The 26,071-nt window shown below is 36.4% G+C and overlaps 1 protein-coding gene across 1 annotated transcript in view; it reads left to right on the forward strand.

The window, feature by feature from the left end:
• LOC105061307 (protein MICRORCHIDIA 7) overlaps nt 1-26,071 on the forward strand; it is a 58,306-nt gene that overhangs the window by 29,358 nt on the left and 2,877 nt on the right. The window contains exons 8-12 of the mRNA XM_010945317.4: nt 3,596-3,721; nt 4,824-4,922; nt 6,827-6,928; nt 11,075-11,236; nt 11,341-11,436. Of these exons, the coding sequence (XP_010943619.2) occupies nt 3,596-3,721; nt 4,824-4,922; nt 6,827-6,928; nt 11,075-11,236; nt 11,341-11,436 (585 nt within the window). The remainder of the gene's footprint in view (nt 1-3,595; nt 3,722-4,823; nt 4,923-6,826; nt 6,929-11,074; nt 11,237-11,340; nt 11,437-26,071) is intronic.

Below are 26,071 nucleotides of genomic sequence, written 5' to 3' on the forward strand. Positions count from 1 at the left end.
CCCCACCAATCTATCTCTCTTGTGTGCATGTTGCACAGCTTAAGACTAGGGTTTGCTGAGGTGGCCCTCCCCTTCCTCTCTGTCTCTCTTTTCCTCTCTCATTTGCTCCCTCTCCTTGTCCCTCTCGCTGTCCTCCCTCCTCTTCGCTCACCTTGTGTCGATGCACCCAAGAAGTTACGATACGGACCCTTTGGTGAATTGGTTGCCAACCAATACCTCTCTCTGTCTCCTTTTCCTCTCTCATTTGCTCCCTCTCCTTGTCCCTCTCGCTGTCCTCCCTCCCTCTTCGGCTCACTTGTGTCGATACCCCAAGAAAGTGACGATACGGACCCTTTGGTGAATTGGTTGCCAACCAATACCTTCTTCGGTATTGGTTTGGCAAACATTGGATTGGTGTTTAGAATAAGAGTTGGGTTTGATTCTAAGATGAAGCATGTTCCATTAAATTTTTTTGCTATCTAAAAAATTACTTTTAAGGAAAAAGGATGTTGCATGTGAGATTCCAAAACCATGCAATAGGTGCATGGATCTCTTGTTAACCACTACACAAAGAACATATGGTTAGAAATAGATGCAACGAAGAAGATATGGTTAGAAGAAATAGATGACATAGTTAAACTATTGAGTGAATTAGTATTAAAAATTTGGACTTTTGGGCATCCTAGAATTGGATGGGAAGCTATTATGTATTATAGTCAATATGGAATGGCTGGTATTGTACTATTATTAAATAACTTTTGCTATCTAGAAAATTGCTTTTGGGGGAAGATAAATAGCACCATTCGTCGAACCGTCCCAAATTGGACGGTTTCGGATGTTTCGAGCCATATCGGCGGCAAATCGGGATGGTTCGGACGGATAAATGAGAATATTTGATGAGGGAGAGGGAAAGAGAGAAAGGGAGAGAGAGAGAGGAGGGGAGGAAAAGACGGGACGATGTCTCTGGAGGTCGATGGTGGCCCGTCGAGGCTATTGGAGGGCACGGAGGCTCTACGGCTCGGTATTGCCCATAGGACGTTTAAACGGGAGAGAAAGAGAGAGGGGCGTAATCACCGGAGGAATGTGTGGTTAGCGAAGAGGCCACAAGAGGGCATCAAATGGCCGTCGTAGCCGTCGGACGGCGTAATCGATGCCGGCGGCACGCGGGTGTGAAACAGGGGCATGCCTCTATTTCAAAGTTTTTTTTTAAAAAAAAAATCAGATTTAAAAAAAAAAACTTTAAGTGAAGCTGCCAAATCCGTTGCTGGCTTCAATATAATCTCTTTTTTTTTTTTAAAATTTGTAAAACAGGGACGTCCCCCTGTTTTATGCCTGCAGCGTCATAGACATTGATTACGCCATTCAACGGCCAGCTGGTGGCCCTCTGGCAGCCTCTCCGATGGCTTTTTCTCTCTCCTTTTCTTTCTTTTCTCCCCTCTCTCTCTTTCTCTTTTTCCTCCTCCCTGGTTTTCTTCTTCCCTATGTCGGTTTGTGCTGATCTGATTCGATACGGATTCATACCGGCTTGTATCGCCGGCCAGCGGCACGGATACTGGTTCCGTTTTCGGCTTCTTTGATAAATAGTGTTTTTATTAAAAATTATCTTAAAAAATTGCTTTAGGGGAATGTACAAGGGTGTCCCAAGGAGCTAAATGTAGAAAATTGTGGGTAAGAGAAGATCAGGGAGACCATGCCCATGGTGTTGGCTTTGAGTGGGCAATCATGATGCTTTGGGGGATGGTGGTGAGATGGGGAGGTGGACGGAAGCAAACAGGGGAATGCAGGGCAGCGGATAGGAGTGTAGGAGTAAAGGAGGTTATAGTACCAGGTGAGGGAGGCAAAATATGAGTAAAGAGAGTTCCTTTTTTCTAAAAAGAAAAAGCAATCAGTGCAATATAAATATACACAAAACATACCAAATCATTACATTATTGGAAATTTGTCCTAAAGGTTGGAGGATTATGCTTGCCATGAAAACACTTGGGTTAAAATCTAAGCAATGGTATGTTTGATTGAATTTTTCCCCATCTATAAAATTAATTTTACCAATGACTTTTTGATTATAATAATATTATCTTAGTCATCATTATAATTATTTCTATTTGGATTTTTTTTAAATATTTGCGTGTTTTCTTTTTCCTTTGCCATTAGGAAGAATATTTTTGCCAATAACTTTTTGTATTATGGTGACTTCTTTTGTTTGGATGAGTTTTTTTGTTAATAAAGTTATTATTTTACTATTTGGATGATTCATCAGAATTATGTTTGTCATCATTGTTTTGTTTGGATAAATTTGTAAAAAAGGTGAGATAGCAATTATGTATTGTTAAATTATTATTTACCAGTTCCTGTATATTATTTGATAATTTCATGAATGTACTAATTTCAGAATAACATACATAATATTTTACAAAAGGTATATCATTAAAATTATTTGTGTGGGTGACATGAACATTCTAATTTCTTGCACAAAAATAGCAATATGTACATAATAATTCAAGGATATAAATATATAATATTTATTATTTTTGTGCAGAAAAAATGTATCTGTATATAGTGAGGATATAAATATGTACGATTTATTTGTTTGGGTGGTAAAAGTCATATTGCACATGGTATTCGAACCCTGGCACGGATGTGCATGGTCTTCCTTTTGATCAGGGTGGAAATACATTGAAAAGAGAATGATATTTTACTGGAAATATATACAAAGTAACTGTTCAGAAAAAAAGGATTTGTGGATGTCCCGATATAAGAATGGGACACTGCCTTATACCACATGTTAGTACGATGGGACTGTTTTGATACTGGTCCAGCAAAAGACTGGTACCACTCCAGTACCAGTTTTTAAAAATTTGGCGGTGATTGAGATTCTGGGAATATGCTGATTGGATGTCCAGGAGTCAACCTAGTGATATTTTCACAACAATGCAAAACATTGAGCTTCATACATCAAGATTGTCATATTCATGGATGGGTGTTTACTTCATAAATTCTTTTGAGTGGGAATTTTCTCTTTGAGTTCTCTAGATTGTTATATTGTTTGTACATATTAACTGAGTAGGTTCATGCTTCATGCTTGGCAATTTAACTCTTTAGGTTGTTTTCCGAACTCATTCTTGGCTTGTTTCATATCTCATTTTTTTTAAAATAGGAAAAGCGCTTCCCCAGATCCCACAAAAGATCGTTGTGACATGATTGCAATAGTTGTAATATAACAAAACCATGCATTTAAGTGGAAAACAAAAACTATCCCAAATGTATGAGATTGACGGAGTGCTGATGTAGTAACATGCACTGATTTAGCTCATATAATACGAGCTGGGTTTGATACAACCTGCGCCCACCTGCTTTTAACCTAAGCTCATTGTGCTAATTGTGACTACTACAAGGCTCAAGAATGGCTCTTGAACTCAAAGATCTAATCATGAGCTGTGCTTATAACAGGTCGAGCTTTTTGGTTGACCGAGGTAGGTTGACTCATTAATGTCCCTAGCTGTCCCTCATGAAAGAATGTTTTCTATATACAGTTGACTTCCATTGTAGCTGCTTTAGTTAATCTAAATTTTAATTTGGCTAGGCTTTTAAGGTTATCTCACACTTATTTAATGTGCAGCTTCATTATGAGAAAGGACAAACTTGGAATAAGATGGAACAATCATCTTTAGTTGATTGGAGTACAAATCTAGAGACTATTTTACAATGGTCACCATATTCAAGTGAAGCTGATCTTCTTCAACAGGTGAGGCTATTATCTTAAGTAGGTGGGTATGGTTTTTGACATCTGTAACTATGATATGCTGCCGCTATTTAGTTTTTCTTTTTTATTGTGCTTATCCATGTGGTGGCCTTTGGACCTACAATTTCAAGTCTCAACACTATATAAAGTTAATTATTTTCTGTCTTTTTGCTTTAACATCATGTGCGTTGAATTTGAAAAGTGTCCAAATTTACTATTACTATGTGACTATTGTATTCCAACTTTTTACTATCAATGTTGTTTTTCATAATCACTACTACTTTCTCTACATTGGTGTATGGTGTCAAGGACTCTTATGATGGTATAAAACAACTCTTAAACTCAACAGAGTTTGGATTGGGATATTTTTGTTTAAAGGGAAACTTTCTATTTTGTAAACTACAAGCCCTTGGGAAGCTGATTATTGCTCTGGATACTATAGATACCCTCCCTTCTTCTAGTACATTAAATCCAGTTGATTTTATTTATATCTGAATAATGCTCTACTGGAGAGGCAAAGCAACATAAGTGCATGCATCAGAATGAGACAGTGTTATCTCTCTCTCTCTAGACACACACACACACACACACAATTATACATCTATCTATAGTTATTATTTTTTTGTGGTTATCCTTGGTGCTTGCTCTCTCTCTCTCTCTCTATAGACACACACACACACACAATTATACATCTATCTATATTTATTAGTTTTTTGTGGTTATCCTTGGTGCTTGTATTCATGAAAAAGCATCAGGCAACACCATCATCAAATGTATCATAGCCTGCTGATCTGATGGTGCTGTCTTGTAGTCCCAGGTTGTTGGAAACCAGATATGACATCAATGCAGTCTAAATGTTACAAGATCTTGTTTCCCCCATCCGAGTCATAGCTAGAAAGCATTAATCAGCTATAAGTCTTCTTGTATGTGTCCTTAAAAATTTCAGACCACCTAGATATGTATATGATTATATATACACTTAAAAATAATTATTAATAATTAAGAAGAAATATCATGTTCAACAATAGCATAAATGTGAAGTCTTGTCTAGGATATTTGCTTTCTGAATTATTACTCATGGTTGTTGTTCATACTACTACTGCAGTTCAGTTCAATGAAAGATCAAGGGACACGAATAATCATATACAATCTATGGGAGGATGACCAAGGGGAGTTGGAACTTGATTTTGATGCTGATAAACATGTAAGTGTAACTCCTTAACGTGTGAAAAGTGGTTATTGATATATGTGTGTGTATGTACTATAATCTGGTTGCCTGGATTTCAGCTTGGACCTGGTTGGTCACAACTGAATGATGAGGGTTCGACGCCTATGATTTGGGATATTGGATATAATTTACTATTGCTAAATGCTTACATGCTAAAAATTATGTGATTTTGAGACCTCTAGTGTATCTATCAAGTGGTCAAAAAATATATAGTTCGGTAACACGAAATATTGCATATTTTTTTGACCCCTCATGCATAGGTAAAGGGTCTTTAAATCATATCATATTATTTTTAGTCTATAAACAATTTAGAGGTACTGGATCATATCCAACAGTTTGGGTCATCAATGTCAAACTCCATTGTTCAATTGGAACTGATAGGATTTGAAGTCAGATCTAGTCAACTGGATTCTAGTCTCTCTCTCTATATACATATACATATATACATGTGTGTGCACATGCACATGCGTGCGCACACACACGCACGCACATACATGTATTTGTATATATAGCTGAACTTGGCTCCGCTTGAGTGGATCTTCGCACAGATCTGGTCAGGTTTGTATTGGATGATATGGATCCTATATTGATGATTCAAGTTATTAGATGTAATCTACTATCTTTAAGCTGCTTGCACATCAAAAATCATATGATTTGGAGGCCCTAAATCTATATATCAAGAGATAATATATACATATATCTACATATATATTATGTATATATATGTATACATATATGTATATGTATATATCTACATATATATATATGTATATGTAGATATATACATATACATATATGTATATATGTAGATATATACATATACATATATGTATATATGTAGATATATACATATACATATATGTATATATGTAGATATATACATATACATATATGTATATATGTATGTATATATACACACATATACATATATGTATATATGTATGTATATATACATATATACACACATGTATATATACATGTATACATATATATATATATCTACATGTATACATCTATCTACATATATATATATATATATATATATATCTACATACATACATATATATATATATATCTACATACATACATATATATACATACATATATATACATATATCTACATGTATCTACATATATATACATATATCTACATGTATCTACATATATATACATATATATATATACATACACATACATATGTAGATACATATATATACATACACATATATATGTGGGTATATACATAGATATATGTAGACACACACACACACACACACACACACACACACACACACACATATATATATATATATATATATATATCTACATGTATCTACATGTATCTACATGTATCAACATATATATACATATATATATATATACATACACATACATATGTAGATACATATATATACATACACATATATATGTGGGTATATACATAGATATATGTAGACACACATATATATGTATCTATATATATATATATGTGTGTGTGTGTGTATGTATGTATGTATATATATATATGTATGTATATATATATTTTCATATTATTTGGACAGTCCAATTTTTGGATAACTTGATGCAAAAGCTAGGGGGTCTCCAACTTATATGATTTTATGTAAGCAGTTTAGAGATAGTAGATCACATCATGTGGGACCTTTATCATCCAATCTAAATCTAACCGGATCTGAGTGGATATTCACTCAAATGTAGCCAAGTCTAGCTCTCTCTCCCACCCTCCTCTCTCTCTATGTGTGTGTGTGTGTGTTTATCTAGTTTTCTTAATAAATTTATTTTTGGTCCTCAATATATTATCATATTTCTTTTTATTCTTGATTTGTAAAACCCCCCTAAGAAAATGTTGTTTGAGATGGCAGGATATTCAAGTCAGAGGTGTTAACCGTGATGAGAGAAAGATTCAAATGGCCAAACAATTTCCAAACTCCAGACATTTCCTAACATATAGACATTCCCTGAGGGTATTACCTGCACTTCTGATATACTACTAAGTAGAAGTGGCATCATGTTTCTCTTTGGCTTGGTACATGCACATGTTGATCTTTTCCCTAAAACTTTATTGCTTGATTTTATTTTATTCCATTTATGCCTTTGCTTGTCCTAGCCCCTACTTTTGAATAATAAGGTGGAGATTTGATGTCAGGTTGACAACCAGTTATGAAAAGAAAACTAAACCATGAAATGATTTCTATATAGAGAAGGATGCTTAAATAGATATGCGGTAGTAAAATGAAAAAAAAAGGGTGAGGAACAGAACATCAGCGAAGGTGTTTGTGCTTCATGAAACTAAGAAAAAGTGGAGAATTGAGATGGGTTTGGCATGTGCAACAAAAATTCAGGTCTAATTAGGAAAGGTACTTGGACTTGTGTCATATAGCTTGGAGTAGGGATGATCTGATGTAAAGTGAATGAAAGTAAGAAAGAATTTGGAGAAGCTTGCATTGAAATACCCAGTAGACCTTGTTATAGGGTTGTCCAGGTCTTGTACCAACTTAAACTTGTGTTGTATCGGTTTCAACCTGGTACATTACGGCATGCCCTGTACTGGGTGGTACAGCAGACTATAATGCTTAAAATAAATTAGCAGGTAATGTAGGTAGCATGTTGTCACTTACATGCTTAAAATAAATTTGTAGGTTAGAGGTGTATTTTGAATAATATTATTCTTTTGAGATACTTGTTCATCAGCAAATTGCAGATTTAGCTCAAGGAGACATGATATGTCATAAAGGTTACTTAATACCTCTAATTTATAAACTAGATTAAGAAACAACAAAAGCCTGCTTCTATTGCCACTGTAGTGGGTTGGACTGATTGTTGGAAAACTTCAACCCTTAATCAATCTCTAAAATCTGCAATTAAATAATTTGGTAAGTTTCCGAAGTGTCTAATGGGTATTTGATTTGTCATTGCATGTCAAAAAAAGATTTTTTACTGGATATGAGTTCATGCAGCCAAGGTTTGCTGTACTGCCCAGTATGAGGGTACCATACCATACTAGTACGGCATTCCATATCAGTACAGTTAATACTATACTAGCACTACCATATTATATTGAATTGTGTACCGACACTGTGATAGGATGGGACTAGTACGGAGTCTGGTACTGAGATGCCCAATCTTGCATATAGCACTATTTCAAAGTTGTACTATATTTACTAGAAAGGAACTTGGCTCATGGTAGAGTTGCATTTGGCAAAATTATGCTTAAATTCAAGGCATAGATTAAATCTCTTGAAGGCTCAAGTTGAAGCCTGCCAAATTCCTATGGTACTTTGACTTTGTTACCCTGGGCCTCACTTGTGGTCTGTTTTATCAGGCTGATTTGGTTGTCTCAACCTACTGAGTATGTGAAGATTGCAGATTATTTGTTTGAATATAAATGGTGATGAATTAAATGAGTAGTGTGTCAGTGGAATTCTTCTTGTCCATCAAATCACAAATTTCCTACCATTTTTCCCTAGTAATTAGCACTTGCATTGCACATGCAATTCACAACTTCCATATAGTTACAGTTTATTAGCTCAATCCAGGGTAAAAGTTTGAAGCATTTGCCGTCTGCAGTTTGTACACAACAGTTTATTATTTTATATTTTAATTTTACAATAACCAGCTTATGATTAGAACAGTTGATACAGTTGTTGAATAGTTAATTCTGTTTTTGTGCCAACTGGTTGAATTCTTTTCAATAAAAGTTAGGGGTGAAAGTGGACCAGATAATATTCATTCATATCTGTTTTCACATCCATATCTATCCAAATATGGACAAAAATTTGAGCATCCAACTAATATCTCTGTGTCTATATCCGTCAAAGAAAAATGGATATGAATATGGATAGACAATTACCTGATCTATATCCGAATATCTGATTCTATTTGCAATTCTATTAAATTTTAAATAGTACTTATGAATTTTTAAGAGAAATATATAACTGTATTAATATGCTATTAACTTGATTTACGGTCCATTTAGTAATATCTTTCATTCTGTGGTTATAAAATTTGATTATTCGACTTGTGTCCATACTTCTAGTATTCGATTTGTATTCATATCTATTTAAAACATGAATATGAATTTTTGCATTGACATCCATTTAAAATTTGTATCCGTATGTCAAACAAAACGAATATAAATGTGGATATAATGGTATCTGAGCCATATCCGATCTGATTTCAGCTCTCGTAAAAGTGGAATCCTATGACCTGATACCAATGATCATGGTTCAAATAACATTTACTTTGTTGACATGCATAGCAGCCAAATAACATAACTACCACCAGATATGCATTATCGCTACTAGTCTATTACTGTGCTGTCGCATAGTAGTCATAACACATGTTATTTGATCTTATCAATACGGTGGAGTGAATTAAAACTTTTATATTTTTATCTCTCTATGTGAGAACGTAGTATTGTGACTAAACTTAAAATAGTATGACTTATTTTAGAATTTGTAAGTTTGTATGATGCCATTGTTTTGTAGAGCTGTTGTTTATCATTATGACAAGACATCTTCTTTGCCCAAGTTGGCCTTCAAAAGGTTTTTGACCAATATAATGACACTTATAACATCCATTGTTAGTTGTTAAAATCAGAAACAATTGAACAAATAATGGTTGGATAACAACATTATTTGAGTATGACCACAACAGCTGTTATAACAGACTGACCGCCTTATCAACTTTGATTTATATTATCTGTTATATCATATGTAGCATAATAAGGGCTCTCTAATGATGTTATTCTAATTAATGATTATAACAAGGTAACAGTGCTGATACTTTACCTGAAGTAAATATCGAAAAGGAGAAATAACATCATGGAACATATATGACAGGCTTTTGGATAACAGTCATTCTTATGTTATAGTAGTTGTTATACAATTGGAATATAAACTACCATTTAACATCTTTATTGTCTGTGTAGTTTAAATACTATTTCATTTTTATTTAAATCTTTATGTGAGCTTGAAATAATAAATTTTTATTTAGTGAATGGTGACTCAAGTATTATATTCCCATAATTGTCCATTATTTCCAGTTACAACAGCTAAGAACAAATTATTAGTGCTGATGTTTGTTTCTGAAGAAGCCATTGTAATAACAGCCAAAAGTTAAAAGTTTTGAACAGGCCTCTTATTTGAGTACAATGGCATTATTTAAATGCTTCCCCAGTGTGCTCCATCTAAAGTAAATCAAAGACTGTCAGCTGTACACTTGCCACGGGCAACAGTCAGAGTCTGGGAGGGCTTGATTGCTGGTTTTGTTTGATGAATGCTAAAGAAAGACAGCCTCAAGTTTGGTGCACATGGTCAGCACAGGGAGCCAATGCTGGGCCTGCATTACTAACCTCATGCAACTGGCCACAGAAAGAGGCTAATACCATTGAATTGATTTATATGCTGCAAACTGGTAGATATAATTAAAAAAAATAAATGATGTTTGGATGTACAAATACCGAAGAATGCCAATGCTATGGGCTCTTATGTGATGACAAAAGTCAATTTGTAATTACTTATGGCTGGGACATATTCTGGTCCTGTCATTATTTTGACTCCAATCACATTTTAAAACTCATCATCTATTTTCTCCTTTTAGGATTATACATCCATTACTAGAGCAAAATTTATTTCTAGCAATGAGATATACTAGAGGAACTGGAGGAATTGCATTAGGAATTTAGGATAAGGCCATAAGGAAGGGAATCAATTGAAATGGTGCTGGCATGTAAAGTGAAGACCTGAGCAGTGCTCAAGTAATGAGGGGTTGTTGAAGGATGTAGTAGGGAACGACCTGAAGTAATAGGGATAGAAGTTGTGAGAAATAAAATGGAAAATCTTCAAATAACATAAAAATAACTATAAATGGACCTGAATGCTTGATGAATTAGGATCTATAAAGCCAACCTGATATATAGTTCAAACAAGGCTTGATAGTTGTGGCCATTGTTGTGGACTGATTGTTTGAATTTTATGAGACATGCTATCTCTATAATTTGCAGTATGCCGATTTTAGCAAGGAGTTGCCCTTCTTACACGCATTTTACTTGTCTTTTCCTTTAATATGAATTTCCCTATGATCACTGTTAACTTTTCCCGTATATGCAGAGTTATGCCTCTATTCTTTATCTTAGACTTCCGCACTTCTTCAAAATGGTTTTGCGTGGCAAAGAAATTGAACACCATAATCTGGTGAATGATATGATGCTAAAGCAAGAGGTCACATACAAGCCGCATCCAAGTGCTGATGGGGTTCCTAGGGATCCAAACGTAATTCCGATTGATTCTTTTTTCCAATTCTTTTCTTAAATGGAGGAGTGCTTTTGTAATTGCTGGTGATTTATTCTTTGATTTTTATTGTTTTCTTTGCATAGATGGTTGCGGTTGTTACAATTGGCTTTGTTAAGGATGCTAAAAATCACATTGATGTTCAGGGATTTAATGTCTATCACAAGAATCGATTGATAAAGGTGAGCTTTTTCCCCCTTAAAAAATATTTGAGTTTCATGTTTTTTTTTCCCTTTTTTTCCACTAGCTTGAGAATTTAATACAAATTATGAGTTTTGCTGTCTCAAACATGGACAAGAATTCAATGCTAATCTATTCATCCCCATTGGTGCAAAATATAGGTCAAGTAGTGCTCACTTTTGTGCCTCTGCCCATAAATCACCATAAAACCTCTGTCATGTAAATTTATGTAAAGGTTTTCTAGCCAGGCAGACCAGGATCTTTTACACTGTCTACATTGTGAGTTAAATGTGACATGATGTTGGTACCATGCACAGAACTAATACACAGGAATTCTACATTATATTTACAATTCCACATTCTCTTGTAATTCATTGCTTTCTGATATGAGCATGATTGCATTGATAGGTTAAACTCATTACAGATCTAGTTCTGCAAGCAGTGTGATCCAATCATGTCAAATGATGCCTTCATTTAAAAGTATAATTTTATTATTCAAACAATATATTCAGATAATGTAGCTCACCCTCTACCCCAATTTATGCATTTTGGTCTCTGAGTTGACTTATCCAAGTCTTTTTTTATTTCTGTTTTGCATCGACAGTCTAATTCCAAGTTCTAATTTTTGGAGCCATCTTCTTGTATCTACTTTATCTTCATTTACTTTAGGAAAAAACTAGAGTGCAATGTCTGATATGGAGGCATCATCTTGCTTTCACATTATCTTGATTCTTGTTTTGATTTCAGTTACATCATGCATGAGCAGTGAATTTGATGCTTAAAATGCAGTTTGGAATTGGAAGGAAGAAAAGGAAGAGAAATAATCATTGGAGAAAATGAGAGAATATAAATTTGAATTGATAAAAGAATGACATATGTATAACATGGGATGAAGATTTATGTTGTTTTGAGCAAGAAATGAAAGATTTATATGAGCACAGTGGCATGAGTGAATGAAGTGAATAATTGACCAAACTTGTATGAAATTGTCAGCATTGTTAAACTCTTGTCCTTGTATCCAATTCCTATAAGTGGTACAAAATCTTTTTATTTGCAACAACATTACAGGAGTTTATAAGTATAAATTTTTTATATTATGCTACTCGCTTAACTGTACTGATTGCTTAACCGATACAGCAGATTGTATCTCCTGTATTGTTGATATCAATTACATCTCGGTAGTATGAAATGAGATGTTTTTTCAGTTAAACAGGCTGCTAGTAAATATGGTGGCTTCTTTAGGGGCTAATAGGAGATATAGAAATCTCTCACTCCGAACCTTTTACCAGATCTACAGGCAGCATGTGAACACTTTTTAGAAGTTATGCCAGAGAAAGTGGATCTTTGAAGCAGACCAATGTTCCACCTCACATATTGACATTTCCGAGCATGGTATTGGCTCAGCATTCAATATCAACTAGTAATAAACCAATCATCTGGATCATCTGGTGAATTCATCTTGGTGTAAGGCTTGGCCCTCTTTGTTGAGCATAAGGTAAATATGTCTTCAAAATATTCCCAGATGTGGTGATCATGTTTGATTAACCTTGGTAGTTGTGAGGTAGCCCTTAGTGTTGATGAATAGGAAGACAGTGATGATCCTATAAGCCATTATTGCTAGATTTTATTACAAACAAAAGCACAACAGCTTGTTAGATCTGATATTGCATAGATCCTTTCTAAATATTCCCATTATCTTGCCCATCATCTTTTCATGAAACATTTACCAACACATGATGGCAACATTAGAAAACCCTCTACCTTTTGGGGTGATGGAGGACCATGCATTACTAAGAAATCTAGGCGCACTTGTGTTAGACATAATATAGAAATTAGAAAATTTTATTTTACTTGGAAATTAGTTTTTTTTTTTGTTTTCTGGAACTAGAATTTTGTGGACTCTAGAATCAGAATTTTATTTGGTATTTTATTTTCATGTGGACTCCTATTAGAGTTTTGGGCTGTCTATATACATCCATTGCTTTATTAATTGAGAAAAGTATGAATTATTAAGATTATAAAATATTGAGAATTCATCTTTTCTCTTTCCCTTTGCCTTCTTTTCTCCTCTTTTTCTACTTCTTTTCTTCTTCTCCTCCTCTTCTCCCTTCTTCCTTTTCTTCTTCCTCCATCTTGCATCAACTGGTATTAGAGCAAGCCTCGATCCACCACCACTATCATAGCATCCTTGTTGCACCATCACCAAGTCTCTAGCAATCCCACAAACCACCTTCCCTAGAACCGCCGTCTACGCTCCACCATATGATGCTTGATAGAAGGGGAGAGAAGAGGGAAGAGAAGAGTAGAAGGCAACATATTTTTGTATTCTCGAATGTTAATAATTCAAACTATATTCTCAATGAACATAGTAATAGGTTTATATAGGCAACCCAAAATCCTAATAAGAGCTTGTACAGAAATAAAATACTGGACACATACAATTCTAGTCATAGAATCCATTAAAATAAAGTTTTATACTTTTCAAATAAAATAAAATTTTCTAAGTTCTATATTTGTACCTAATAGAATGCGTCTAAATTTCTTATTGAGTGGTCTTCCATTATACTCCTCCGATAGGAAGGAACTTGACTTCGGAGAGTTTGTTTCTGAATACTACTTGAGAAGCTCCGATAGGAAGGAACTCAACTTTGGATCCAAGGCATGGTAGTCCAAGAAGCATCAATGTGGAGGGGAATCTTTCCATTGGACAAGATAACTATAGAAGCCATCATGAGAAGTAGTAACAATTTCATCATTCAAAATTGCTTCAATCTCATCTCTTTGCTGAGAAAAATATGGTGCCTTAGGAACTAAAGCACTTGCAGCTTCACTAGATGACAAAGTATGAGGCTCAAGGATGCCTCGATAAGGTAATAAATTCTCCACATTGAAAATAGAACTAATATTCATATGATCACGTAAATTAAGTAAATATGCAACAGATCCAAGTTTTCTAATGATGGTGAATGGTCTAATGGTTTGGGCATACAATTTCTTGTAAGAACTTTTAGGCAAATATTTTGGATGAATGCAAATCATGACATTATCTCCTCCATTAAACATCCTCACAATGCACATCAGTAGCAAATTGACAACCTACATTACTCATTGTAATTTTGCACCTCAGTTTATGGTTTAAGATATAAATACCATTTCTAACTGGAATCGAGAGAGTGGCTTATTGTTGGATCTAGACTTCTAACTTGAGAGTTTGGTAGCATTCACAATGATATTCTTACCCTTATACCTAAATTCATAGGTGTTCTCCCTACCATGGTTACTTACATCTAAGTCATAAAGCCATGGATGTCTTAACAATATTTGTTACATTCATAGGAACGCGTCATAGTAGGCCTTATCCTCATAATCTTCTATTTGGTTGGCACTAAACATCTTTGTCACAGGCAAGGTTGTCTTATTAACCTAGGTTATTTTAAATGGCTTGGGGTGTGGTACCTTAAGGTTTAATCTAACTGTAGTAGTTTTAGAGGCGACATTCATAGTACTACCCCCATCGATGATCGGCATAACAGATCTCTCATTACATCTAATGAAGGTGTGCAAAATACTAGTACACTTTCACTCATCACTATCCACAGTGGTGGACAAAACATACCTCACTACATTATATTGGTGGTCATCTACTTCTAAATCATTCTCAAACTCTTTCTCATCTCAGAATATTCTATGGGATCTACTTCCTGGTCTCAACCTTTTGCGTATTGTTAAACTCTTGCTCTAAAACTAAAGCTTACTGAGGAGAATGTGAAACCATGTGACCTCTATTATGACAATGATGACACTGTACCGAAGGAGCACTAGAACAGGGATCACTTATTAGAACCATTAGGATGACTAACAAACCGAGGTTCCCTAGAACAGGGATCACTTATAGAACCATTAGGATGACTTACAAATCGAGGTTCCCTATTTCTTGTAGTATCATTCCTAGAAGTTTGGGAAATAATCCTAGACTAGGTAGCGGATCTTGACTAGGAAATAGGTCTAGACTGACAAAGCTTACTTACAAGAGAAGGGAACTAACGTTGTAGCAATGGCCTTTTGATAGGCCACCTCCAAAGAATCAAGTGCATATAACTCTACCTCCCTCTTTATATCTTCCCAATGCCCATTGATAAACCTCCTAATTGTATGAAATGGATCTTCCTGTATCTCTAAACATAAGCTCATCAAATCTTAGAAGTTTGGGAAATAATCCTAGACTAGGTAGCAGATCTTGATTAGGAAATAGGTCTAGACTGACAAAACTTACAAGAGAAGGGAACTAACGTTGTAGCAATGGCCTTTTGATAGGCCGCCTCCAAAGAATCAAGTGCATATAACTCTACCTTCCTCTTTATATCTTCCCAATGCCCATTGATAAACCTCCTAATTGTATGAAATGGATCTTCCTGTATCTCTAAACATAAGCTCATCAAATCTTTCTATATACTTGGACATTGTTGAGGTTTGCTTGTAGTGCATAGGCTGATCAAACTATTGATTCTTATAGTAAGACCTTTTTCCATTAACTTTTACCTCATAACTGTCCATTGGATAATTAGCGGTTCGTCTAGACACTATAGGTTATGCTAGACATTCTGCTAATATTTCTTAGCAGCTACCAACTTCATCTTAGCAAAACGAACTCTCTCTATCAGTCATATCGTACCAATCAAATTAATCATCAAGCTTATCTAACCAATCTACGAAGGTGTCATGATCTAGTTTACTTTCGTAAGATCTCACATCTGCCTTAACCAACCTAGTAATACTTCTAATGTCCTCCTGATCATATCTATGAGATGGAGGAGAATGCCTGTTTGACCCTATTAGGATACCTAGCATGGTGATCAACTAGCTTATGATGGACTCCTCCTGGATGGTCATGGACTAGATGCTTCTGGTCCTGTATATGCTGATGCCTGGATTATGGTATTCCTCTATAAACTCATTGTCATTTACATTTTCATCAGGCCTAGACTCTACATTATAATAAGGATCCCTAGGTAAGATTTTAGTAGTAGGTATAGCGGCATAACTCATCCTATCAGTAGCTGCTACTAACCTGGGAGTGTGAGGTTATTGTGGACTAACCAAACTAAATGAGGGGACCCATCAGGTTAATAGATTCGTCTACATGTAGATCCCTTAGGGCTTGAGCTACCTACTGACTTAATTGCTCCTATTGTTGACTCATTTGCACAAATTTCTGGTCTATGGAGTTCATAAAGGCTTGAGGGTCAAATCGTGTAGAAGTGGAGGGAATGATATTTGTGGTAGCTTGATCTATAGTGGATGGGTGGTCATCTTGTTGATGGTACTGATGCGATGCAATCAAGTGTAAGGCAATGCAAGTATTCAGAGATACACTAAAAGTTGCAATAAATAATTATGAATCTTAACATACTAAGATGCATAAGCATAAAACTAGTAATTTTAATGCAAATGATATGCCAATGTCCCAAAACTAGGCTCGATGCAATGAGTAAGAAGCTTAGATGCAAATAGGGGCTATGTGCAATGAACAAGAATATAGGTTTTTCTAGTGGAGAAGGAAGAAAAGGGATAAACTTCAACTTGGAACTAAAGCAATTTACTAGTTACCCAATCAAATAAATATCAAACAAGCTTTCAAAGGAAAAGAAAACAATCTTACCTCCCAAAGAGCACTTTAAACGACTGTTGACCTTCTAGCAAAGAACTCATTATAGAGTAGAACTTGCAGAAATAGACAGCAAAAATGATATCAGCATGTTGAAATTAGCCAGGGATTGGTTTTTGGAAAATTCTGCAAATGTTGTAGTGATGATGTGGCTAGGCCCACTGACATGGCGGCGATGTTGGTTGGTGATGTGATGATGATGTGGCAAAAGAATGCTAATTGGATCTGGGCTCGGATTGGATTAGGATGTGAACCCTAATCTGTGGGGCTTCTTACTGGGTCTAGGTTGGAATTGGCTTAAATTCGGATCCATGGAAGGCTCTCTTCCTCGTGAGGCTTCAATCTGAAGCCCTAGACCCTAGGCAATGCACCTTGGCCACACGACGGTGGAATTAGAGAGCACGAGGATGGCGGTGTGGGACCTCTCGAAGGCAATTGGCAAAGGAGTTTAGGGTGAATGAAAAGGATGGTGATGACTGGGGGTGTGTTGGTGGAGGCAAGGATGCAGAGCTTTGGGCAATTTGGAGGGAGACGGCGATGATGGGGCACCTCATTGGTTGATGGAGGTGGTGTTAGGCTCTAGGAATAGGTGGAAGTGGATGTGGAGTGGTGGAGATTGGCAGCAAGTGATGGAGATCGGTGGTGAGCAGGCTAAGTTTGCTATGGCTGATCCGACGATAACCCACAATGGCATGGTGAGAGGGTGATGAGGAGGCAGAAGAGGAATGAGGGAAGGCCATCTCCATAGGGCAAGGGTTTTAGCCTAGTAATTGGTGGAGGTAGGGGTTCTGACAAAAGCTGATTCTGATGGATGAGGTGGTGGGTTTGACCTTTCAGTTGGCATCGGAGTCCGTACGATCAGGGGCAATTGATAGGACATTGGTGAAGGGGTAGATGGTTGAGATGGAGATTGGAGCAGCAAGAGATTAGGGAAAAAATAGGAGATCATGCTTTTTTTTTCTTTTCTTTTTTTCTTTTCTTCCCTTTTTTTTTCTTTTTTCCTTTGTTTCTTTTTGTTGGTGTGGTGGGGCATGGATTATGGGAATCTCAAGGGTGCTGTGGGTGGATGGGCGCTGTTCTTGAAGTGGTGTTGATGGAGCGGTGAAGATGTTATGATAGTGGTGGTGGATCGAGGTTTGCTCTGATACTAAATTAACATAGGATAAAAAGATCTAATTCCAAATTGATGTAGCATAGAAGGAGAGAGAAGAAGAAAGAAGAGATGAGCAGAAAGTAGAGGAAAAGGGCAACTCAATATTCTGTATTCTCAAATTTCAATAATCCGAATTGTATTCTTAATTAATACAATAATGTGTCTATATAGACAACCCAAAATCTTAATAAGAGTTTGTATCAAATGAAATACTGGAGTCTTCATAAAATTCTAATCCTGCAATCCATATGAAAAATATTTTTTTTAATTTCCAAGTAAAATGAAATTCTGTAATTTCTAGTTTTGCGCCTAATAGAAGTATGTTTAGTTTTCTTATTGGATGGTCCTATTTGAGACAGTCCCTCTCGTTTTTGCCGCCTATCACCCATCTCCATCTCGGCCATTAATGGCTTACTGCCCTCTTTGTCGAAGCCCTCTCGCTCCCTTACAACTACGCCAATCTCTATAGCACTGGCAATAGTCGCCTTGCAAATCCCTTCTACTTGGACCCTCCAATCTCTCCTTAGCCTTACCATTGCTCAGATCACGGCCTTGAACCACGTCAATCTTATCACTACCAACCCCATTGATGAGCAGATTCATCTTGACATTACCTTCCCACAGTCTGCCATCTCAGCTTGGGGTGCGATTGAGCTGAGCCGAGTTGAGTAGTTAGAAGCTCGAATTCAACTCCATTTAAAATACTTGGGTTCGAAACTCAACTCGAGATCGATCAAACCTTAATATCTCAATCTCGAGCTTAGCTAAATAAAAACTAGACAAAATTCAAGATCCACTCGACTCGAATAGTAATTGAGCCATATTCGAGTTCAAGTTCGAGTTCGAAATCGATCCTTAGCCTACTAATAATATATATCAATATATATTATAAATAAAATAATATTATTATATATATATATATATTCGAATAGGCTCACAAGCTTTCGAGCCGAATATTTTGCTATTCGAGCTCAACTTGAAAAACTATTCAAGCTACTTGAGCTTGATAATGATCGAGTCCAGTTGAGCTTGGACTCGAGTCAAGCTCGAATAGATTGTGAGCAGCTTGACTCGTTGGCACCCCTAATCTTGACCTTCCACATTTCCCTTTCATCACTCCTTGTTGGTGTGAGCCATTTGGTCCCTTAGCTAACTTGGGAGGTGGTGATCCAGTGCCTCGTCCAAACCTTCACATGTTTTCTGAAGGGATTTCTAGGGCATGCATGCTAGATCAACAATTTTTTTTTTTATGCAGTGGAAGAGATCTAATCTAGCATGCATCTTTGAGATCACATCCCATAAGGCTAGATCTATCATGTCCTTAAGATCATAAAATAAATCTAACATAATCATAAAGATCAGATCTTCACCTTAGCACAGGTAGATATTCACTGCAATTTGATGATCATGGATATCTTTTCAGGTTTCTTGAAGAGCCGCATACATGTCCAGCCTCTACAGGCATCCATGGAAAAAGATCTAGGATGCTCTTGATTTTCTTCTCTAAGAAATCAGCATGCACCTTGCTATAAACGAAAGGAAGAAGAAAGAGAACTCTTTTGGCGTGGAGGTGGAACGCCCAACTCCCTTGGGCATTGTGATGGAGGACGCCCAACTTCTTTGTGCATGGGGCGTGAGGGAGAGAGAGGAGGTGTGAGACTAGGAAAAGGAGGCACAGATCTTGGTTCTCCAAAGTTAGGGTTTTGAGATCTCATTTTAAGGGGTTTAAATAGAACCAAAAGGACTCCTAAAAGATTTCAGACTATGACTCATTCAAAGCCTTAATCTAGAAGGACTCTTGATTCTCTGCTAAACTTGGCATGCTTATCAATTTGAGCCGCCCCTTCCTCTTATCTCACGCATAAAATCAGATGGGGCATGCGCCCCATCCTCCTCTCCACCCATCTTGTCGCACAAGGGGGCGCCTTTCTCCATAATTAATTCAGACGGGAGCTCAACTATTGGCGCCTATCTTGCATGCTATTGACTTGGTCCAATCCCCATCCCATAAGGATTCCAACTCTTAAGATGATTTGGGTTTAACCATGTGCTAACATGGTATTCCTAAACCCAATAGAATTTCATAAATTCTAACCCAATTAAAACCACGTGAGCTCAATTGCACAATTCTAGACCAATTTTCTGTGTATAATCTCATAGATTTAATTCTGTTTGGTAGTGAGATATATTGTGATCTCCAGCATCAATATCATTGAAACTTCTTTCAATGGATTGGAGCATTTTTTAATTCAGTCAATTGAGAATTATTGATCATCTAAATAATTCTTATTGGTTTCACAATCCATCAGTGATACCTAGCAGTATGCAGTGGCAATCCAACAGAACTGAATGAATGAACTTCTGTGCAGTTATCGTGTGATTCGGTTCTTCTACCCACAACACGGAGGTTATGGATAACTCGTTAAACCCCACATCTGTCATATGTTAGATTTAATCGATTTGAGTTCTTTGTGAAATCTTATGAAATTTTTTTCCATCATTCACGCTGCCATGGTCAGGGATTTCAGAACTTAGTGTCATGATTCACATAAGACTTCTCTTTATCTACCAAGGTCGATAGATCCCATATAGGCACACATCTTATTTCTACAATGAACTATTATAGCCAACATACACAAGATTCCATATGATTAGGAGATCGAGTTATAGTGTGGTCAAACTACAACAATCTCATTGTGAATAGTCGAGACACCGCAGGTCAAAGAATTATTCACACTACTGTAGCATCGTGTATATCACTGATGAGAAGGTAGATATTTAAGTAACTACTCATGTTGGTTATGCTCGATATCTTTATTCTCTAACAACTACTTGCACTCTCACTCCATGTCTCCACATTATAGATTCGAGGTTCATCTATTCTAAAAGAAAGCGATCTGTGTACTAATCTATCTGGATTAATTACCGTCTTCGTGATGATCCAACGATCGGGAGCAATTTATGAATTAATCATGAAGGATATGTCTCAAATTCTCAATTTTGAGAATATGTTCATTATTCTTATTAATTCATTGGACGATTCATAGATACATTACATAATATGAATGAAAAAATCAGTTCAATTTTATTTCATTAATAAGTTAAAATTATAAATTATGTTTTTAGAAAGATTATATGTGCCGTTCTAGTTAGCTTCTATGGCATACATCTAACATTTTCTCTCTGACCTCTTTAGCCTATGTCACTGCTCTCACTCCACCACCCCCTCACTATCCGTGCCTCCATTGTCCAAGGTTAGGGTTGTGAACTCGAGGCATCGCAAGGAAGAAAGCCCCATGTTGATTAGGTTCAAATTTAGAGCCGACCAGATCTACAAGCTTAGATCCAAGCAAACTCGGTTGAGTCCGGATCCATTTGTCCTTGATCTAATCCAGATCCGATTTCTTGATCAGATCCAGGTCTAGTCAATGCCACATCATCATCACGTGCCGCATCACTAGCCAGTCAGTAGTGCCACATTGGCATCCAGTCAGCGCCTTTTGTCAAGTTAGCAGTGACATGTTATTTGTGGATGTCAGCTTCCATGTCTGCATCATGCTAGCAATATTTGCCGCATTAGCACCTGAAGCCTGTCCTTGGCTAATTTTGATGCACTGATTCATTTTTGGCATCTGCTTCTACCGATTCTACCTCTACAATGAGTTTTTCTTCCCTAAAAGGTGAAGTAGTGGTTTAGAGTGCTTTTTATAAGGTAAGATATTTTTCCTTTGAAAGCTGGATTAATATTTATTTGATTGGGTGATTACTAAATTGCTTTAGTTGCAAGTTAATCTTATCTCTTTGCTTCCACCCAAAAAAAAAAAAAACTATATTTCTTCATGTTGCACCAAATCTTTATTTGCACCGACCACCCTTCTTATTTGCTACATCTAGCTTAGTTTGTTAAGTGGACTTTGGCATATCATTTGCATTAAACATACTAGTCTTATGTGTGTACATTGTAGTTGTTCAGGATTTATAATTACTTATTGCAATTTTAAGTCTATCACTACATATTTCCATTGTGTCACACTATAATCGAGAATAAATAGAGTGACCACCTCTCCATTATGGACCAAACTGCGTCAAATGTCACTCCCTCCACTTCTGCACCATAATTTGACTTTCAAACCTTTATGAACTTCATAGACTAAAAACTTGAGTGAATGAGTCAACAATTTGAGTAATTTAGTTAGCAGATAGCTCAAGCCCTGAGAGTTTTAGCCTTAAAGCAAGAGCTTGATGATCCACATGAGGTTGGGGACCAAAAAACATGGTGGGGGGTAGAGCATTTGACAATGATTTAGAAATAAATGACTGTCATTGCAATGTAGTGATGTATATTTTATCCACTGCTATAGATAGTGATGAGTGAAAGTATACTAGTATTTTTTATAGATGGTAGTAGCATCATAAATATTGTCTCTAAAGTTATTGTAGCTAGACTGAATCTTAAGATAGAGCCATATCCTAAGCCTTTTAAGTTAGCTTGGGTTAATAAGGCAACCTTACCTATGATCGGGAGATGTTTGGTGCCCATCAAAATGAAAGATTTTAAAGATGAGGTGTACTATGACGTGTTACCTATGGATGTGGCACATTTTGTTAAGGCACCCATGGATGTGGCCTACCATGATAGGGAGAACATCTATGTGTTTATAAGGACAAGAATATCATTTTAACCCTTGCCAAACCTGCAAATAAGGACTCTAGATCTAAGAATAAGCCACTCCCTTAGGGTCCTGTTAGAAAGGGTATCTATATCCTGAACCATAAATTTAGATGTAAAATTGCTATAATGCAGATTATAAACTTGCTGCTGATGTGCATTGTAGAACTAAGAAGTTTAATATAGGAGAAATGTCATGGTTTGCATTCATCCAGTGTGTGTCTAAAAATTCTTTCAAAGAAAATGCATGCTTTGGCCATCGGACCATTGTCCATTATCAGAATATTTGGATATTCACTTGACTTGGTTGGTTATATGAATATGAGTTCTGTTTCCAATGTGGAGGATTTATTATTTTATTGAGGCATTTTTGAGCCTTCTACTTTTCTATTTGGTATCCATGTAGGTCTTTCAATTCCTAAACGGTCACATTTTTCTCAACAAAGAGATGAGTTTGAGACAATTTTGTATGATGAAATTGTTACTTTTTCTGATGATGACTTCCCTTATTACCTTGTTCGTGGAAAGGCCGCTTTTCATCTAATGCTTCTTGGATTATAGGGGATGACTTCCCTTGCTTCTCTCTCTAACATGATACATTTAAATAAATCAAGAAAAGTTCCAAGTGGTGGACACTGGTAGATGGATACCATATGCTACAACTTTGACCCCTTGGATTATAGAGGATGACTTCCCTTGCTTCTCTCTCTAACATGATACATTTAAGTAAATCAATGAAAAATTCCAAGTGGTGGACACTGTGTAGATGGATACCATATGCTACAACTTTGACCCTTATTTTGTTGGTGTTAGCAACTGTACACCAGTACAAAGTGGACACTTGGAAAATCACGAGAACAAAGTGGATGCTCGGAAAATCACATGCCTTGGAAATGGGTTTGGGATGGGAAGGTACGACCAAGAGTGCAGGTGTAAACTGAGCTGAAGTTTATAAATGGTGGAAGTGTGTATGCTATTTAGAAACGAGTCTTTAGTCATACTTGATGGTCAAAATATCCAGAGATTTCTATTCTCCCTATATAAACCTATAATAAAAAAGGAGAGGAAGATGAAATGTCATTCAACACAACTATAATAAAGTGATGAAGGGATGATGCACTTTACTTTTTGTAATCATTACATTCAATCAGAAGATTAGGGCAGCTTGGTATAAGATTGGAAAAATGAGCAGTGATCTGGCATGATTTTCTAATGATTATTCAATACAGTGATTGTCTTGGATAAATAGGTGAATTTTCTCTAGTCAGTCTCAAAGAAAGAACTGAAGAATCAATCTGAATGAAAACTTTGCGATAAGACTTAGAAGTTTTGCTACAAGCAACACAACTTAAATAAGCAATGAATTAATGAATTCGGCTACCGGATACGTGGAACAAGTTTTGTTGCTCATAGTTTTTTTTTATATGAAAATTTTGAACATTTTAACAAGCATTACACAAGTGAACTTAAAAATTCATTCTCTGAAAGTGGGATCTAGTCAAGGCAAACAAGCATTGTGAATGCTACAAGCAACACAACTTAAATAAGCAAGGAATTAATGAATTCGGCTACCGGATACATGGAACAAGTTTTGTTGCTCATAGTTTTTATTTATATGAAAATTTTGAACATTTTAACAAGCATTACACAGGTGAACTTAAAAATTCATTCTCTGAAAGCGGGATCTAGTCAAGGCAAACAAGCATTGTGAATGCATATGCATCCTCAAAAACACGTAGGTTTATGTTCGCACCTAGCAACATGTGCATATATGCTCGGGCTTCTCTTTATTATGCATTTTATGAGACATTATATGGTGAAGTGTGGAAAACACAATACAAACCCAGGTTCACCAAACCAATATGGAGAGTCGTACCAATTAGTGATTGATTCGGCATGGTACTAGTACACATCATATTAATTCGAGGTGTACCGGGAGGGGGAGGGGGAGGTGGGGAGGGGAGGGAGAGAGTGGGGGAGTATTTTTTTTCGGGTTTGGGGGGGTGGGGTTTGAAGTTGCTGGGGTCGTTGTTGTCTTTGATAGAGAGAGAGAGAGAGAGAGAGAGAGAGAGAGTCACTGGGGTCATAATCTTCAGGGGAGAGACTAAGAGAGAGGGCAAAGCTCATATCTTGACCGTCATCGGAGGTCATGGCTGTGGCGGGAGGACAGGGTGTCGAAACCCTAGCCCAAGCTGAATGCGAGAGAGAGGAAGAGTGATTGGGAGGCAAGGCAACTTAGGGTTTGGTTCGAGGGGGGTGTTATAAAGGCAGTGAACCGCCTTGAACTGAGCAGACTTGGATGGTTTTGCTTGGTTCAAGTCAGCTCTGGCTGGTTTGACATCTGTTCCAAACTGAACATTTGTCTCGACCTGGTTTTCGCTTGGAACTGGTTGGTACATGCCAAACCGGGCGATTCAGGTTGAGGCAACCAACCCTGATGCAAACTAATGAAGTATCCTGAAAAACATTCTGTGGTTATGCTGGACAGCAATTCAAATTGTAGGGTTTCTATAAGCATGACTCACTGATTTTATTAGTATTATTCTTTTATTGATGTGATTTAAGCATATTTTGTTCTAGAAAGTTGAAACTGTGCTGTGCTAAGGAGGTTTTTTATTGCAATTTGATGATATTAGACCATTTACTGAAAATTCTTATTTGATATTTAGGAAAATCTATTTTAAATTTGATCCTTATTATGCTAAGGAGTCTATGAAGGATCTGATTAAGCCTATTGTAGTAGGAAATTACTCTATTCAGACGTCTATCATTTTTTTTTTGGCTGCTAAATCATTTAATGATAAATGCCTTATGAGCCAAAGACCATTATGTTAATTTGCTTGAGTTTTTCTCTTGCTTTGGGGGTATGATCCCCTTGAAGTGAGCAGCTTTTGCTTTTGACATAGCAGGCCCATATAATTTGAATTCATGGCATGCTGTATTTGCAATCTCGGAGACTTTAGTGCAGTCATGGATAACTCAGACCAGGCCAACATTGTCATTCAGTTTCTTCAAAAAGGCAAACAAAAGAAGAGAGAACTAGAGCTTTTTTTCATTGGGTTCTTCTCATGGATCTCAATTTTTTCAAGAATATCTTCTAGAATATGCTTTGCTCAAATTTTTAGCTTCTAAGAGATCTTATTTTGGTTT

The sequence above is a fragment of the Elaeis guineensis genome, chromosome 1 (genome assembly GCF_000442705.2).
Source record: "Elaeis guineensis isolate ETL-2024a chromosome 1, EG11, whole genome shotgun sequence".
In the NCBI taxonomy this organism is placed as follows: domain Eukaryota; kingdom Viridiplantae; phylum Streptophyta; class Magnoliopsida; order Arecales; family Arecaceae; genus Elaeis; species Elaeis guineensis.